Source organism: Apteryx rowi, unplaced genomic scaffold, assembly GCF_003343035.1.
Source record: "Apteryx rowi isolate R43461 unplaced genomic scaffold, aptRow1 scaffold_233, whole genome shotgun sequence".
Classification (NCBI taxonomy): domain Eukaryota; kingdom Metazoa; phylum Chordata; class Aves; order Apterygiformes; family Apterygidae; genus Apteryx; species Apteryx rowi.
Genome location: NW_020448675.1, coordinates 924,511 through 941,487, shown reverse-complemented (window position 1 = coordinate 941,487; position 16,977 = coordinate 924,511). Strand labels below are relative to the sequence as shown.

Sequence of the window (16,977 nt, the reverse complement as noted above, 5' to 3'; positions counted from 1 at the left end):
GTGAGAATGTTCTGTCATAAGAAAATATCTATCATCAGAGATAGGTCGAACTCTGAAATTACAGGCCCATATACTACAGTAAAAGCACTTTCCGTTCTGCTTCTCTCATTCAGGTGCCTTCAAATCAAGTCCCACTTACACTGGTCATGTGCTTCCAAAGCATTTTCTTTCTTACAATATACCCAACCATATACAGTGATGAAACTCTTTGTGTTGTGTGGAATTAAGGGAAGCAAGCAGGACAAACAGGGAAATTTGTTCATAGATGTAAAATATATGGAAGTATACATATGGGAGAAGACCAGGAAAGGTGCATCAGAACTTCAGAACTTAAACTTGGTTTTCCTGTTTGCTGTTGCCTACATTTCTGGGCACATCACTTGTTACATTCAGTCTCGGGTGTTCTCTGCTCATAGCCACGGAATTTATTCTTGGCTGATAGTTCCTCTCAAAACTCAGATAAAGTCTTACTTTTTACTTCTGCTTTCCATCAGAGCATATAATATGCAGTACTGACTTACTTATTAGTGCACGAGTCTCTCTATTCTTGAAATAAAAGTCTGTTTAGAAAAATTATTTAGTGGAAAAGACACACCTTTGAGACAACTGGTCAGAAAGCTTCTCCAGAAACTGTGTTACTGTCTCTAGAAATAAAATGAGAAAAAAACAGTGATTCCTTCCTTCAAAAGGTGTTAGCTTACATCAAAACATGCCAAGCAAAACAAGATTTCTTAGAACAAGAGATTTTAACTACTCTGTTGACCACTGTGCCATCATTCGAGAGAATATGCAAGTACCACGCTTACTTTGCTAGATGCTGGGATAATAGCAACTTCATAATGTAAGGAGTGAACATTGATTCTGGATAAAAAAGCCTGGTCCCTACTCAGCTAGTACTGCCATTTACAGAAAACACAAGTATTTATATAGCAAAACATAACTGCAATAAGATATTTCACCAGAAGAACCACATTCTGCAAATTTAGCAAAACAGACTAACAGCTTTTATCCTCATGCCTAACGCAGTGCACTTCATTTCTCAGCATATCCTATCACACACATCTTCTACCTGGATTTTTGGCCATTGTTCCCTGAAGAGCCCTGTGGGCAAAGGTGTTATATCCAACCAACTGTGCCAGACTGTTTCGACTAGCAAGCAGTTCTTCTAAACAGCTCAACTGCTCAGCGTTTGGGTAAAGAAAAATCTTGTAAGCAGCTTCTCGCACCTAATATGAAAAAATAAAAAGGTCACATTACTATAGCATAATTCACAAAGGAAACAAGTGAAGCAATAAAAGATCTCACATTAAAGCTGTATTTCACTGATATTGTTAAGAAAAGGCCTAAAACTTTTTTTTAATAATGATAATTATGACTGCCTGCCAATTACCACTCTCTTTTCTATTACAAAGGGAATGAGGAAATGCAGTGAGATAACCTAACTGTTCCAGACTGCCCAAAAAGGGTCCTATTCCCTCCTCCTGTCTGCAGTCTCTCTCTCTGCTACCTGCCACTCTCCTGCCAACATCTGCTCTTCTCAGACCACTCTAGAGTTGCTTTAACTCACTAAAACTTCTGAAAATAAACCCAAAAGAAAGTCAGATTGTTCTCTACATGTCAGTTAAACTGGCTCATAGAAGGATCTGATTAAAACCAGAGCCAGGGGCAGGGGAGAGAAATACAAGGGACAGAAAAGCCCTACCCCTTTTAAAACAGCAAACTTTAGTCTGCCTGTCTGTCAATGAACAATCAGTTTCTTTCTCCTATTTCTGATCCTTTCTGTAACTCTCAACAAGATCATCCAAACCTCAGCAACCTTGGGAAAATGTTTTTTTATATTTCACAAACCAATTGAAGACAATCTTTATTTTTTACACACTGAATAGGCTTAAGAAATCAGACAACAACTTAAATTTGTCTTCTTTGCAATAAGCATCCCTCTTGGATCATATACCCAATAGAAATGCAGGTCCTGGGTTTATTGTAAAGTTCATTGTCATTTCCCACCTGTTTTCTGCAACTGGGCTTTGAGATAAAAAATGCAAATATAGTAAGTGAGATAGAGATACCCGTCCCCCTTCCTTGAACAAGATTCAGAAGTTTGTCTTCACAGCAAAGGCCAACAGCATATTGAGCTCTATTAACTAGGGTATAGCCAACAGGTCCATGGAAGTTATAATTCCCTTCTACTCGGCACTTGTGAGACACTTGTGGAGTAGGACCTGGTAAGCTCAGTTTAAGGCTACCAAGACGTTGGGGGCTGAAGCACATGACACAGAATGGAAGCTGAGAAAGCTGGGTTTGTCCAGCCTTAAGAAGAAAAGGCTAAGAGGACATCTTAATCTTCAACTACTTAGTGGTAGGACATGGAGAGGATGCAACCAGGCTCTTCTTGAAGGTTCACACCAAGAAGATGAGATGCAATGGATGCAAGCTGGAAGATGGAAAATTCCCATCCAATATGAAGGGAAGAAAATTCATAGTGAAGGTGGTCAAACACTGGCACAGGTTGCCCATAGAGGCTGTGAATTGCCATCCTTGGAATTGTTCAAAACTCGACTGGACATAGCCCTGAGCAACCTGAGCTAGCTGGCCATGCTTTAAGCAAGAGGTTGGACTAGATAATCTCCAGAGGTCCCTTCCAACCTAAGAGCTTCTCCAAATATCTGACTCTGAGAAGTACATTCTTTAATTAAGGTATTATTCTTAGCTTCAATAGCAATTTGGCAGATCATACTATTTTCAAGACTACAAGAGTAGTAATGAGTATGTAATGAGTACTGTTCCCTTATTTACATCCTATCGGTGTCATAATTTTAATTCAATTTTAATTTCTTACAAAGATTATACATGACATAGTTTGGGTTCTACCACAATCAGCTTTTTTCTCTTTCACGACAAACAAGATTTTACAGTCGTTTTAACTGATTACTTAACTATATCCAAGTGAAAACAGAACATTCAAGTATTATAATACATTCCTGATCCTTGAGTCACATCTCAAAGACTAAGGAAACACTGTCATATTTAAATTAATTTCCAGTTTATAAAGTAACTCTAACTGAATTCTTTTGAGCAAACATTCAACAGCAATAACTGAATTCAGGTTGGAGGGGGACCTCAGGACGTCTCTAGTCCAACTTCCTAAACCTAGCAGGGTCAGCTATGAGTAAGACCAGATTGCACAAGGCTTTATCCAGTCAGGCCTGAAAATCTCCAAGAATGGAGAGGACTGCATGAGCCCGTTCCACTGCTTGGATGTCCTCACTGTTGAGAAAGTTTCTCCAGTTGGAATTTCTCATTTCAACTTGTGCCTGTTGTCACTCGTCTCCCGCTATGCATCACTGTGAAGAGTCAGGCTCCATCTCCTCCGTGACCTACCTGTAGGTACTGGCAAGCTGCTTGTCAGGCCCCCCAAAGTCATCTCTTCTCCAGTCTCTCCAGCTTCAGCACCTGCAGTCTCTCTTCACGCTGCTACTGCTCCAGCTCCTGACCATCTCAGTGGCCCTCTGCTGAACTTGTTCCAGTTTGTCAATGTCCTTCTTGTACTAGGGGGGCCAAAACTGGACACAGTATTATATGTGTTGTGCCAATGAGTGCTGAGTAAATGGGGATAATCGCTTCCCTATATCTATTAATTATGCTCTTGTTCATACAGCCCAGGATGCTGTTGGTCTTCTTTGCTGCAAGGGCACACTACTGGCTCATGCTCAGCTCTTGTTGTCTACCAAACCTCCAGGGCCGTTTCCACAGAGCTGCTCCTCAGCCAGATAGTCCCCAGCCTGTATTGTTGTCAGGAGTTCTTCTTTCCCAGGTGCAGGACTTTGCATTTGTCCATCTTGAATTTCATAAAGTTCCTGTTGGACCATTCCTCTTGCCTGCCTAGACTCCTCTGAATGTCATCCCTGCCCTTCAGTGTATCACTGTTCCCCCAGTTTGGTGTCATCTGTCGCCTCCTCTAGGTCATTACAGAACAGGTCCCAGGATAGATGTCCTGCAATTCTGTTATTTTACTAGCCTCCAGGCAGAGTATGATGCATTAATCACTATTCTCTGAACCTGATCATCCAACCAGTTTTGTACTTATCTAGTTTTCCACTGATCTAGACTGTAATGTCCTAGTTGGACACAAATATACTGTGGGAGACAGTGTAAAAAGTCTTGCTAAAGTCAAAGTAAACAACATCCACTGCTCCCTGTCCTCTTGCCCACATGCCCAATCACATTATCATAGAAGGCATTCAGATTGATCAGGCAAGATTTGCCCTTGGTAAAGCCATGATGACTGCTCCCAATCACCACCTTCTCCTTCACGTGCCCAGGAGTGCCTTCCAAGAGGTCTTGCTCCATGATTTTCCCACAGACCGAAGTCAAGCTACAGCCTGTACTTCCCCAAATTGTTTACTAGCCTTTCTGAAGATGGATGGAACATATTTGTTCTTCCAGTCATCAGGGATCTCCCCTGAACTCTACAACCTACCAAAGGTGATAGAGAACAGTCTTGGAAGGACATCAGCCAGTTCTCTCAGCACCCCTGGATGCAGCCCATTTGATCCCATGGACTTGTGGGGGTCGAGTTCTCTCAAGTAATCCGTGACTGGATCCTCATCTAGGGCTGGTCATTCTTCTCCTCCTTGAACCCTTTAACTAAGCACAGAGGCCTGAAAAATCTTCTCAGTGAAGACTGAGGCAAAGAAAGCAATGGGTACCTCAGCCTTGCCTGTGTCTCCTATCACTATGCTGCCCACTTTGCTCAGCACTGAGCCCAAATTTTCCTTTTTCAGTCTTTTACTACTAACGTAGTAGTAAAAGCTCTTCTTGTTGTCATTGACATCCTTTGCAAGTCCCAACTGCAGTTGAACTTTGACTTTCCTGACACCATCCCCACGTGCACAGGCAAAATTTCTAAATTCCTCCTTTGTATCCTGTCCATGCTTCCACCTCCTGTATACTACCTTTTGGAGATGGAGGTCTGTCATGAGTTCCCTGCTTAGCCAAGCCTAGCTCCTGATACACCTGCTTTTCTTCCTGAGTATCAGGATGGACCATTCTTGCACTTGGAGGATGCTGTCTTTAAAGACCTGCCAGCTTTCTTGAGCTCCTTTACCCTCCAGACCTGCCTCCCATAGGATCCAATATGCCAGTTTCCAGAATAAGCTGTAGCTTGATTGCCTGAAGTTCAGGGTCTGTATTCGGCTACTCCCTTTCTTGATTCCCTTTGGGATCTTCAACTTCATTATTTCACAGTTGCTACAGTGAAAGCTGCCATCAATTATCATGTCCCCAATGGACATTCCTTGCTAGTCAAAACATCGTAATCATAAATCATAAGCACTTGCCTCAATAACAATTAAAATAACTGATTTGCACCTTTACTATAGAGTATGCTATAGGAGAGTCAGGGAATACACACCAGATCATCGGGACAGTCAGCATGTAGACCAGCAACTTGTAAGTAATTGCCTTCAGCTGTAAAATTGTAACGAATGTGCTCTGGCAAAACGTGTTTGTCAATCTTGTTGGGAAGGTGAGTTCCTGTCAGAAATTCGTTACATAAATCCAGTATTTTGATGTTGAGGTTGACTGCCTTTTTACGCTGTAAGAAAAACAAAGTACAACACACATAATATCTTCAGACATAGTACAAGTAGGCCTCAAACCTTGCAAAATCTTAAAAGAAATTTTCCAGAAGTGGGGCAGAAAATAGTACATTTACGATTAGACCTGCAGCATCAACAAAATCCTAATGGAGGGCTGAAGTCAACAGGAGAAAGATCAAATGCGCATACAGATATGTAATTTCATACAGGATTTCATTCTGAAAGAAAATGCCTATATTTCTGCAATAAGAAAAATGCACAAAAGGCTTTGCTAAATACTTGGTAAGCACTTATAAAATTATGACCTAACCTGATTGCTCTGCAAAACATTGAGGAGGAAAAAGATCCTCAAGATGGATAAATCCTATTAATACCCTAAACAAATCTAAGTACAGATACAGATACAGAATTACAGTTCTCTTGTTACTGTTGTATTGTACTATTTTCTGAAAACAGTAATGCATTTATGATATTTCAACCTTTTCCTGAGAATCTGGTAATTTAGGATCTTATTTCTATCATGCCAGTATTTCAGATATTTAACCTTACTGTAAGATACCTCATTTACTTCAGTGGACTTGCTCATGTCAGTTAAGTAAAATATGTTCTCTATTGTCAGCAGGATGATAGTTCAAAAAAAAAGGCTGGGGTAATAGATACAACATACTTGCAAAGTGGAAAGAATGACAAAACCTGCAGATCTCAGTCCTCCCCTTCCACCCTTACTATTTAAGCACATCTTCAGTTTTATTATAAAAAGCAGAAATTCTTTATAACAGAGAAAGTAATTCTTTATAACAGAGAAAATAAGTTTCAACTTAGATAGTGATGGGAGTCTGGAGTCTGAAATGAGAAAGAAAAGAAAAACTGAGTGGCAAGCAATAGAAGATGAAAAGTGGAATAGGCAGGGGAAGAAGGAAATATGCAAAATATAAGAGGCAAGGGAAGCTGTAATTGAGAGGGGATGAAGCCTCATAGAGCTACTAAACGTAGGAAAAAATGATAAATCAGAAATAAAGTCCAAGTTTCGAGCTATTTGTACAAAGGAATTATAAGAAAAACATTCTAGAAGCATTTTCCAGGTTGCAAACCACCATCACAGCAATGCTCTTCAGAGTGACTTTATCACCTAAATCTGGTATGGTAAAAGAGCCTTTGTACAGATCTTGTTGGAGGGATGACTTAAATAAATAAGGTATTTACTTTATACAGGCACACAAGCTATGAACAGACATCCCACACAGCACCCATACCACAAACCGTGATGAAAGCCACTGGTTTTGGCAAATCCATCATTAACCATTGCAAAAAGGAGTAAAGAACTCCAAAGAGGTATCAGACCATGCCCAGACATTCAAAGGTGGATGAAATYTATAACTTCTAGTTACGTAAGCACCAAAGGGATAGCCTGGACATATACTTGATCCTTTCTAAAATACTCTACTTGATTAGACCATCATCACAGTACATGGGATGCTGCATTACTCTCTCTGTAAAAAAGTTGTTCAGACAGCTATGCATTTATTTAAAATATCTGGTGCAGACACCAGTCAAAAGAAGCACGTTCCCAGGTTGGCTTATAACTCTCCTGAAGAGCAAAAGGAGTTTTGAGGCCAAATTGGGAAATGAACAGCCAATTAATATCTAAGACAACAACAACAACAACAAAAATTATGTAAGTGATTTAAATAGACAAAATTAACCATCTTTTGAGAAGACAGAATTTTACTGAGGTCAATAGGAATCTCAGGGGATAAACTGGCACAGAATCATATGATTCATGTCCTGCATGTTTCATTATCTGGTCTTTCATAGTCAGGCAAATGTCTATTCATATATTATAGCCAAAAATTACCTTTTCTTCATCCAAATGAATGCCACTGATTTCAAAATCAAACATAAAAAGTTCTGCCACTCGCCTAAAAATACAGTAAATCCCTGTTAAAACAGCCTCATTTCATAGCAAAGAATTTCTTAACAGTTTTTACTTTTAGTAGTTACTTAGGTCTGACRTCTTTTACAGTCTATACTTTGGCTTGAGACAGAGAATACAATTACTTATTCCAACTGTTATATCAGAATATTTATTATGGACACAGACTTCCTATGTTTTATTCCCTTAATAGTTTATTAATGAAATAGGATTACTCAATGAAATAGGATTTTTCTTTTGTCGTCTGCATTGCAAACAACTTTCAAAATAATTCTACTATATTAATGTACATGTTTAACTAATTTATGCAAATTACCATTTTAATTCGACACTTCATTTATTCTAACAGATCAGAAAAAGAGTCCTTCAAATCTAACATCTTGGATTGTGGTTAAAGAAGGAAGAAGGAAGTAACTTATACTCATAACACTGGCAAACATTAGGCATTAAGCTAGTCTTACCATGTCAGGGAAGAAGTTATTCAAATCTATAACTGAATAAGCAGCAACTAAAGTGTTCTGCAGCAAACATAAAGAAAGCTTTAAATGAATCCACTGATAATTTGCTTTTGAAAGATGAGAATTCATCTTGCAGCATCTCACAAGTTGAATGATAAATGAATTTTTATTTTTCTGAAATATTAACACTGGCGTTATGTATTACGAAATTTTCTAGTGCATTCTAGACTAAATCAGGAGTTACACCTGATATTCTCAGACTGAATAAAGAAGTCCTCTCATTTCAGTTTGCATAAATTGAAATCAAATTATATAGTCTATTCCCTATTTTTCTTGTTAAATTTTACTTTGTTTGATATATACACCACAGTAGACCTAATTTTAATCAAGCTGGTGTTATTACAGAAAATCTTACAGTCTCATTATTTATTTTTGCAGATCTCAGTAATGCAACTTAAACATATCTCACACTCTACAGTCACACACATCTTCCAAGACTGCAAAACTATGAACTTCCTAACTCTTGTACAGGTAATTTTGTAGTGACTAAGTTAAATCAGTAACAGAGACCTGGTATGTTTCACAGTTGTATTAATCAATTTAACAAACTACCAACCACAAACACAATAAGGAATGATTTGAATTATCTAAACATCCGAAATTATAGCATTAATAAGTACCTGGTTTCTGGATCGAGGGAATCCATAACAACTTCATCAGCCAGCAGCTGTCTCAAACTCTGACACAGTTCAACATCTGTATTTAATCTGGAAAGATACAGAGTAAAAGAATCATGCATTAGCAACAAACACTAATATTTTAGTCTCTTGGTATTACTAATTCAAAGGCAGAGCTTAATATTTACAGAAACAACATTCCAAACCAAGCACAGTATTTTAAAAATGATTTCTAGCTCACACCACACTTAAAAACTGTAAAATTAATATACAAAGGATGTGCAGACACACTAGCATTGAAGCAGGTCCTGAGGTCACAGTAGCAAAATACTTTTGGATGGCATTTTGTGGAAATACGAGCAAGTCTAAGCATGGCAGCTTATTTTCTATGTGCAATGAAAATCACAGTTAGAGCACAGGGGTGGGAGAACTGTTTTCAAATCCTTACTGTGAAAGAACTCCAATTCCATTAAAGGAAAGAGTAGAAGCAGAGTAAGAGCTTACCATCTCCAGAACATTTCCAGCTGTTCATCACCGCCCCTATGCCAAAGAATACTACTTCCATCACATTTGCTGGCACATTTCTTACAAGCACATATGTTGACCTGGATTATTTGGTCACATCCAGGGTAGGGAACCAAACACTTGCACAATACGCCAGCAGACTTGTGGGGGACAGCAGCCCTTAGCCTGGCAGCTCTGAGCACTAACTTCTTAAATCAGCTGGGGTGCAGGAAGCTTCTGCATCCCTCTTTGTGAAATGTACTCAGTAATTACTAATACACAGTTCAGAGACAGAATGAAGGCATCACATCATGCCTGTGCTTCAGAAAAGGCCCCGTATGGAAGGGGCTAAATAAAAACATATGAAAAAAGCATGCTAGGTCACACTAAACGTCCCTCTAATCCAGCATCTTGTCAAAAAGTGGCCAAAAGCAGATATCCACTGAAGTGACCAAAACCAGCTAAACGTATATAATACTGTCCCAAATGTTTTTAAGCCTCCATCAATTTATGACTCAGAGACATCATGAGCCAGATAAGGTTTTTATGTATTTAGCAATCTTCAATCAGTCACTCTTCCAAAAACGCTCCTGGTCTTCCTTTGAACCCACAATAGAAAAAGAAAAATTTAGCATACACAACATTTCCCAAGAAGTCTCAAAGTTTCATGAGACTGCAAACGAAAAAGCACCTCTTTTCCTATGCTCTCAATCTGCATTCCACTAGTTCTTTTCTGGGAAGAGGCAATGTACAACTGATTACTACCCCCCTCCATCCAATCTACTCATGATTCCACAGAATTATCCCCAGTCATCTCTTTTTCAAAATGTCAAAAGCAAAGTCTTACTATTAAACAAGAGTGGTTACTGAGGGATACCATTTTTCCATGAAAAGGAACATTCAGCAACAGCTAGTTCTGTACATGTATAGTAATTTATAAATCTATGAAATTCAGATTARTTTGTGAATATTTTTCTTCTTTCTACAAATTTTATATCTGAAGTAGCATTCAGATATTAAGGTCATACTGCTACAGGTGGCATGCTCAACCTTTAAGTCTTGAAAAATCCAATTCCGAGTGAAAGGTTTCCCAAACGTGAGTAAAACCAAAGCAATAAATTCTGCTTAATTACAATTCTTAGAATTAGAAATCTGTCTTTTTTAGCCAGCCATTTTAGTCGCAAAGCTTACCAAACAAACTGATGCACTGCTGTCTCCCACAGAGTGCAGAAGGCCTCATTGCCTCTGCAACTTACTTTGGGACATCAGCTGAACCAGTCACTCCCTCTTCCCTTATTAGGAATCCTGAGGGAAGCAGCAGTCTGGGTCACCTTCACACTGATGCTTGGCAAAGCTTTTACTTAAGAAGGCTATTCCTGAATGCCATGGAAAGGGCAGACACTGAAATTCTGAAAGGACACTGTATCCACAGAGTAAAGATCATCCCTTTCCACCTTCTCAGCAGTCAAGAGGAAAAGAGAGGTAAATCAAATCACTGTGCTCAAGAGCATCAGAGGCAACTTTCAGGAACGGATTTTGAGATTAAAAAAAAAAAAAGTTCCAAACTTCAACTTTAAGAACATCTTCTATAAAATGGAGTTTTAAAAGAGCACACACACATGCCAGGGTAGCTCAGTCATATATCAGAGTCCTAAATAGAAATTATTTAGAAACAGAAATAGAAACTCTATTAGACAACACAATAGAAACACTATTTAGTGGGAAACTGTCCTCTTCCTCTTTCACATACCCCACTCATGAGCTGGAATTCAAGAGGTCAGCATACCAGGAGAAAAAGTGTTGTGATTTATAAAGGCTTCAATCTTAAAACCAAATTAGTATTACATGTGCTTCACAACAGCTAGTTAATTGTCATGAGTCTTAGAAAAATGTAGCTCTGAGTCTTTGATGGGCTTCAGCAACATAGACACAGTTGGTAACTTAAACTCTCTTCAGAATATAAATTGAAACCAAAATAGAACAACCTTTTATAAGAGTCCGTAATGAAGTTAAATCCTTAAATACCCATAACTACAAGAGTGACACTTTGTTTTCACATGCCAATACTTTCTATTGTTTTTTTTTTCTGATTGCTATTGTCATATATGGATAAAACAGTAATTTATAGAAGACATACACAGCAATTGAAAAATAAAGAAGAAAACATACTTCTCTACCATGGTACCAATGTTCCTGCAAGCTTCTTCAGCAGCCTCTCTGAACGCAAAGTCAGGATGGGCAATTTTCACAAAATCAGCCTGACATGGTAAAAGGAAGAAAAGAACTGTGAGGCAAAAAGATTAATTAAAAATCTTGTCTTATAAACAAAATGGAGTTTAAAGTTGTTCCACTTATATTAACACTTTTTTCTACAGTTCTGTGCAATCTGCATGCATAACCTTTTTCTCAAAAACTAAGTCTATTGGGAAACTTTGCTGACAACTATTAAAAAAGATGGTGAATGTTTTACGGTTCTTTCCCAAATAAATTTTCAACCCATACACTCCTTGAAATTATTTTAGTAAGATGCATACCTTACAGAAACGGTCCTTCCAACACAGAAATACTCTGATGTCTTTAAACATTATTACAAAACATTTTTAAAACTAAACTTCACAGTTCAAAAGAAAGCACAACACCAAATGTGTGTAAAGAGATTGTTTTCAAACTTGTGTACAGACCATCAAGTTAAGCTTTGAGATCAGTACCTAGTTGGAAGAAATATGTTTAAAAATAAAAGCCAGAAGTTCTTTTGGATTTGGAATAGGTTTTTGCTTCACTCCTGTTGATACTGATTTTTAGGAAGTCTCCAAATACTTAAAAGAATTCAGAAGGCTGGAAGAAAGCTATAAAGGGGCTAGAAGAACAGCTTCCATGACTGCCCATGTGAATTAAAGGCAATCGAAGGTTCTGGTGTTCAAATGATAAAGAACGGAAGATTAGGAATACATTAAAGCCATTCAACATGATTTTATAGAAAGTACATGAAACAAAGTCAGCTTTGTTTAACAGCATGATTGCAGTTTGACTGAAAAGAAATGTAATGCTCTTAAGACTTTTACTTCTTAGGGCAAAAACGCCTGTTTAAAATCCTGTATAATATTGACAGAGTATGTGCTAAATGGCAGATCTCAAAAACCCTGCCAACAGAGAACCACCATCAAACTTCAAGATGGAGCACTGCAAAAATAGGCCATCTTTGGATGTGTAAACCAGAAAGCAGTATATATGAGGAACTGAGGTAATTTTAACTCAGGAAGAGTGATACAAAACAATGACAATTGAATTCTGGCAGCTGTGTTTTAGTTAGATTTTGATAGATTAGAATGAGGAATTAATTGGAGTCCATATAAAAATTATAGTAAGAGACAAAGGGAAAATTAAAGTGACTTGACAGAGTGCATAAGTATTTTCATGAGGAAAAAGTGCCTGGAACAGAAGAGATCTGGAGTCTAGCAAAGAATAAGAAACAGTATTTGAAAATGGAAACCATGCAGAGAAATTCAAAAGTGAAAAACAAAGGCAAAACATTCAGAGAACTATTAATGACTTGTGTGAGTATGAACATTGGGACTGCTCTTTTCAAATGACGAGTGATGCTTTTTAAAAGATATGCTTAGGACAAACAGTTTCTATAGAGCAATACTAAGAGCCTTGGTAAAACTGAATGTCTTGCAATACACAGAATGTCAGACCAAGTGTTCTAATTCAGTGAGCCTAGGAAATGCAATTGCATTGTTTTCCGTATTAATAAAAGATAATATTATTTAGCTTTACCTGTTGCTTTCAGTGCCTAAGTTCTTTATGGATCATTCAGTAAAAGCCTCTGTAACTAACATTCATTCAGTTAAGAGGGCCTTTTTAATTTTCTGTCTTAATACAGAATTTCACAGAGCTGATCTACTATTTACTGCAGTGCAGAAAATCATAAAACAGAACAACATGGTGTAAACTATTAAAATAAGTCAGTTTAAAAGAATGCTTCAAGTAATATAAAAGTAACTTACCAAGTCTGCTACTCTGCACAAGGCATCTGAAAGCTGATCAAAGATCATCACAATCTCAGGCCCAGGTGGTGTAGAACATGCCTTCTGGACTAGCTGTTCTGATTCTTGCAATGCTTTGTCCTGTGCTTCTTGAAATCCTTCTGGACAACTCAGTTCTGGAACACCAAACAGACCCTACAGTACAGAACACAATGAAAACACATCACTATTATCTTTTTTTAATTTCTGCCCCTGAATGTCAGACAAAAAAGTTCTGCTTTTTCTCCAAAGCAAGGGAGTCTTGCAAAACTCAGGTGTTTTTATTTAATCAGTATGCAAATTAAATTTGGAATAAGTATCATAATATTACCCAGAATTCTTTTTCAATGCATATTATATATTTTCAAATTATTTGTGCCTTTCAAATTGTAAGCATCACAAATAGTTAAAAGTCTTCATCAGGACATAAATTCTACATTTAATAGTCTGTGAATACTGCATTACATCATCATTTGTTAGAGAAGTTTCTGATCAAATAAAATCCTATAGCCTTATTTTCAAAAGTAATTTAGACATCATACTGTAAGGAATTGTTTTCACTATGAAATTTTACCAGAATGACTCCAGCTAGCATAATGCAGCACTTCACTAAAATGTTCCCATGTACGGGTGTCTTTGCAGATAGAATCACCACAAAATCAAATAACATCAGTCAAAGACACTGGCATCACATATAAATATCTTGATTTCCCAGCATCACTCTCTAGAGCATAACCTCACTGGAATTCTTTTAGCCAGGTTTATTCTCAGCAAATAGCAAGTCTGGCATCAAATTCTCACCAATTCTTCTGTTCCATCCCATAACCTCCTATATTGTCCTTTTTTGAAAGCCTTTATCTTGCCTCCAAAGTACCAGCACCAAACAAATCATAAGAGGTCTCTTTACATTCCAAAATGAGGGCAAATCATCCTGTTCTTCTTCAGAAGTTATGAACTTATGAAGGAGACTTATGAAGGAGAGGGACAGGGGACAGAACAGCGCACAAGTCGGCCAGCTGCTCCGGATACTCATCAACCAACTGCAGGCAATGAGACAGTGGACTCAGGCTCATGAAATGAGCCCCAAGTGCTGGAACCAGACCTAGAAGGAATGATCAGCAGCAACACGAGAATTTTACGGTATGAACAGTTTCCTTCTTGAAGCTCTTACCAAGCCTGATCCTGTCCCGCAGTGCAATGTAGACACATTAACTGAGACTGGCTTTGGCAGGGGAGACATAGACAGCAATTACATTCTGTGCTGGCATAATAGAGTGAAAGAAAGTCCTACAGCAGATCAAACCAAGTCACTAAAACTACTTGCTAGAAAAATTTCATGATGCAGCAGCAAAAAAGCTTTTTCAAGTATGATAAAACAGCTTCTCTGCAAGCAACAGACTCCTTTTGCAACTGCCCAACTGCAACAYGAACATCTCCTTACAAACTAGGGCATTTAACAGCACCAGTTAGATGATCGCACACAACATCCATCCCCTCCCAAATTTAACCTCAGCATCTAAAAATCACAACCTGGATTTGCAAACCTGCACACCAGTTGCTTTAGAATGTACCTTCTGCAAGATCTTTGTTTATAGATGTTAGTTACTGGTTTGCATGTAAATTGCAAGTATTTATCCATATATACTGAAAAGCTGCAAACTGACAGCTTGTCTGTAAAATTATGTATTCTGAAGCAAAAGCGTCACCTAAAAAAAGTATTTGGGATGTCCTGGGATGCTTTTTCCTGTTCTCTTTCTGTTGGTGTTCCAAATACTGCCATTTTTTTCTAATGCTCTTAATATAAGCTGGAAACCCTAAGACCTAACCCTTGGCTTGCACTTCCCATGTTTTCATTTGTTATGTGGGGACAGGAATTAGACTGAATTGAAGAGAACACTGAATAAAAGATTTTATATATATATACACACACACATCTACATATAAATAAAYGTGTGTACACACACACATTTTTATATATATCATATTGCCCTTCATTAATGCTTGCTATATAAAACACTCAAGGCCCTGTCCCTTTATTCTGCTTTATTCAGTTGAGGATCTGGGTTCTGAAGGGCCTCAGAGAGTTTCCGGCTTTCCTGCTGCCCTACACCATCATTTGCCCTCCCAAGCGAGCTCCTCCTTGGCACACCGTTCTCTGAACAGGTGACATCTTCTCTTAGAGGTAAATTAGCCATGGAATTCCTCTTCCATATGATATCAAGTTTGTCATTAAAAAAAAAGGTCCAGTGCAGTCCTCTGTGTTCTTTAACTGGCTTTAACTATTCTTTAACTGGCTGCACAGCTGCAGCATTCTTCTCTTTGCTTGGCATCAGCATTTATACCCTACCTTTCACATCGTCTTTGCAAGTCTGGAATACACATCTCTATTCTCAAAGAATTCTTCATCCTTTCCAAGATCAAGCAAATACAGAATCCATTCCCTAGACCAAGCAAACACATAGTATTTATCTGGATTTCTTCCTGGAGTAAGACCTATRTCAGTATTCTCGCAAAGGTGCGAGAGCAAGAAGAAAATAATTTCCCAACAAATGGGTGGATTGTAAACAGGGGTCAGATTTGTAGTCACTGAATTCCTTAGCCCTAGAGTTCAAGTTTGATCAGTCTGGACACTATAGCAGGAACAGTTATGTCAGAGGATGCACGCCCAGATTCTACAGGTATTATAAGTATTCTGCTTATTTGTGTGCACTGTGCCACTGAAACTGCACCAGCACATCTTATGCTGTTAAGGGACTTGTTCGAATTTACCAGCAGCAGTTTTGGTTTTACCAATAGGACTCAGAAACGGTCACAAGCAAGACAGAAAGCGAGTTTTGCTAGTAAAGTTTCACAGTGCCAGCTTTACCATTTGTATAGCATCTATCACATAATGGCTATCAAAAACAGTGCTTGCCAGAAAGCAGCAATTACTTACACACTGTAGAAAAAAAATGCTGGTTATTTGACCAGAAACATTTCCCAGGACTCTAATCAACAAATTTAACTAACTCATCCTTAAACAGAAATAGATCAAGAAGCCTATCACCTACCCCCCCCAAAATGCTTCTTTGCAAAGAGCAACTTAATGGTAAAAATGACCAAATTTCTCTGCTCCTCATCCTCTCAATTCCCAATAAAATCCTCTCAAACACAAAAATGCAGAGACTGTATTTCAAATGCCTGATTTTAAACAAACTATGTGCAATTACATATTTTGCATGACAAGGGGTCACATTTCCTCTGGGCTCTCTCCTTTCCTCACCAGTTAACAGTCAGAATAAAGGAATAAAAAGCTCACTAGAGAACACAAGAGGAACCTGGCTGATTATTAATAATTTTACATGACTCCAAAATCAAAACTGATTAGCAGCTCATCTCTGCAGAGCTCACCACCCAAGAACTACTGAACTAAGGATTTTTTAAGGATTCGACACAGGAATAATGTTTTGAAACCAGTATATATATTTTCTTAAGAAGTGACCACCTAGCCAAGCACAAGCCTCTAGAAACACACCGCTGCCCGCTGAATGAAAGTCGCACAGCAGCGACCGGAGGCGGCCTCGGGACCTACGGAGGCGCAAACGTGACTGAACGCGGCCTTCAGCTCCTGGCTGAGGAGACCGCAGCGGTGAGCTGCCAGGGTGACTTAAAATGCCACTAAAAAAGAGGGGAGGGGGAAGGGGAAGGAAAAAAAATCTCACACGCAGCAAGCAAAACCCGACCTCGCCGGCAGCCGGGCCGCAAGGCGGGAAGCGGGACTCGAGGGCCTCCCCCGCCCCC

At 38.6% G+C, this 16,977-nt stretch overlaps 1 protein-coding gene across 1 annotated transcript in view; it reads right to left on the bottom strand.

Annotated features, from left to right (window-relative positions):
* Positions 1-13,792, bottom strand: part of MIPEP (mitochondrial intermediate peptidase) — a 77,050-nt gene extending 63,258 nt beyond the window's left edge. The window contains exons 1-8 of the mRNA XM_026065924.1: positions 13,772-13,792; positions 13,180-13,353; positions 11,342-11,430; positions 8,672-8,758; positions 7,456-7,519; positions 5,414-5,596; positions 1,070-1,226; positions 596-644 (exon numbers count right to left, since the gene is read on the bottom strand). Of these exons, the coding sequence (XP_025921709.1) occupies positions 596-644; positions 1,070-1,226; positions 5,414-5,596; positions 7,456-7,519; positions 8,672-8,758; positions 11,342-11,430; positions 13,180-13,353; positions 13,772-13,792 (824 nt within the window). The remainder of the gene's footprint in view (positions 1-595; positions 645-1,069; positions 1,227-5,413; positions 5,597-7,455; positions 7,520-8,671; positions 8,759-11,341; positions 11,431-13,179; positions 13,354-13,771) is intronic.
* Between the last annotated feature and the right edge of the window lie 3,185 nt (positions 13,793-16,977).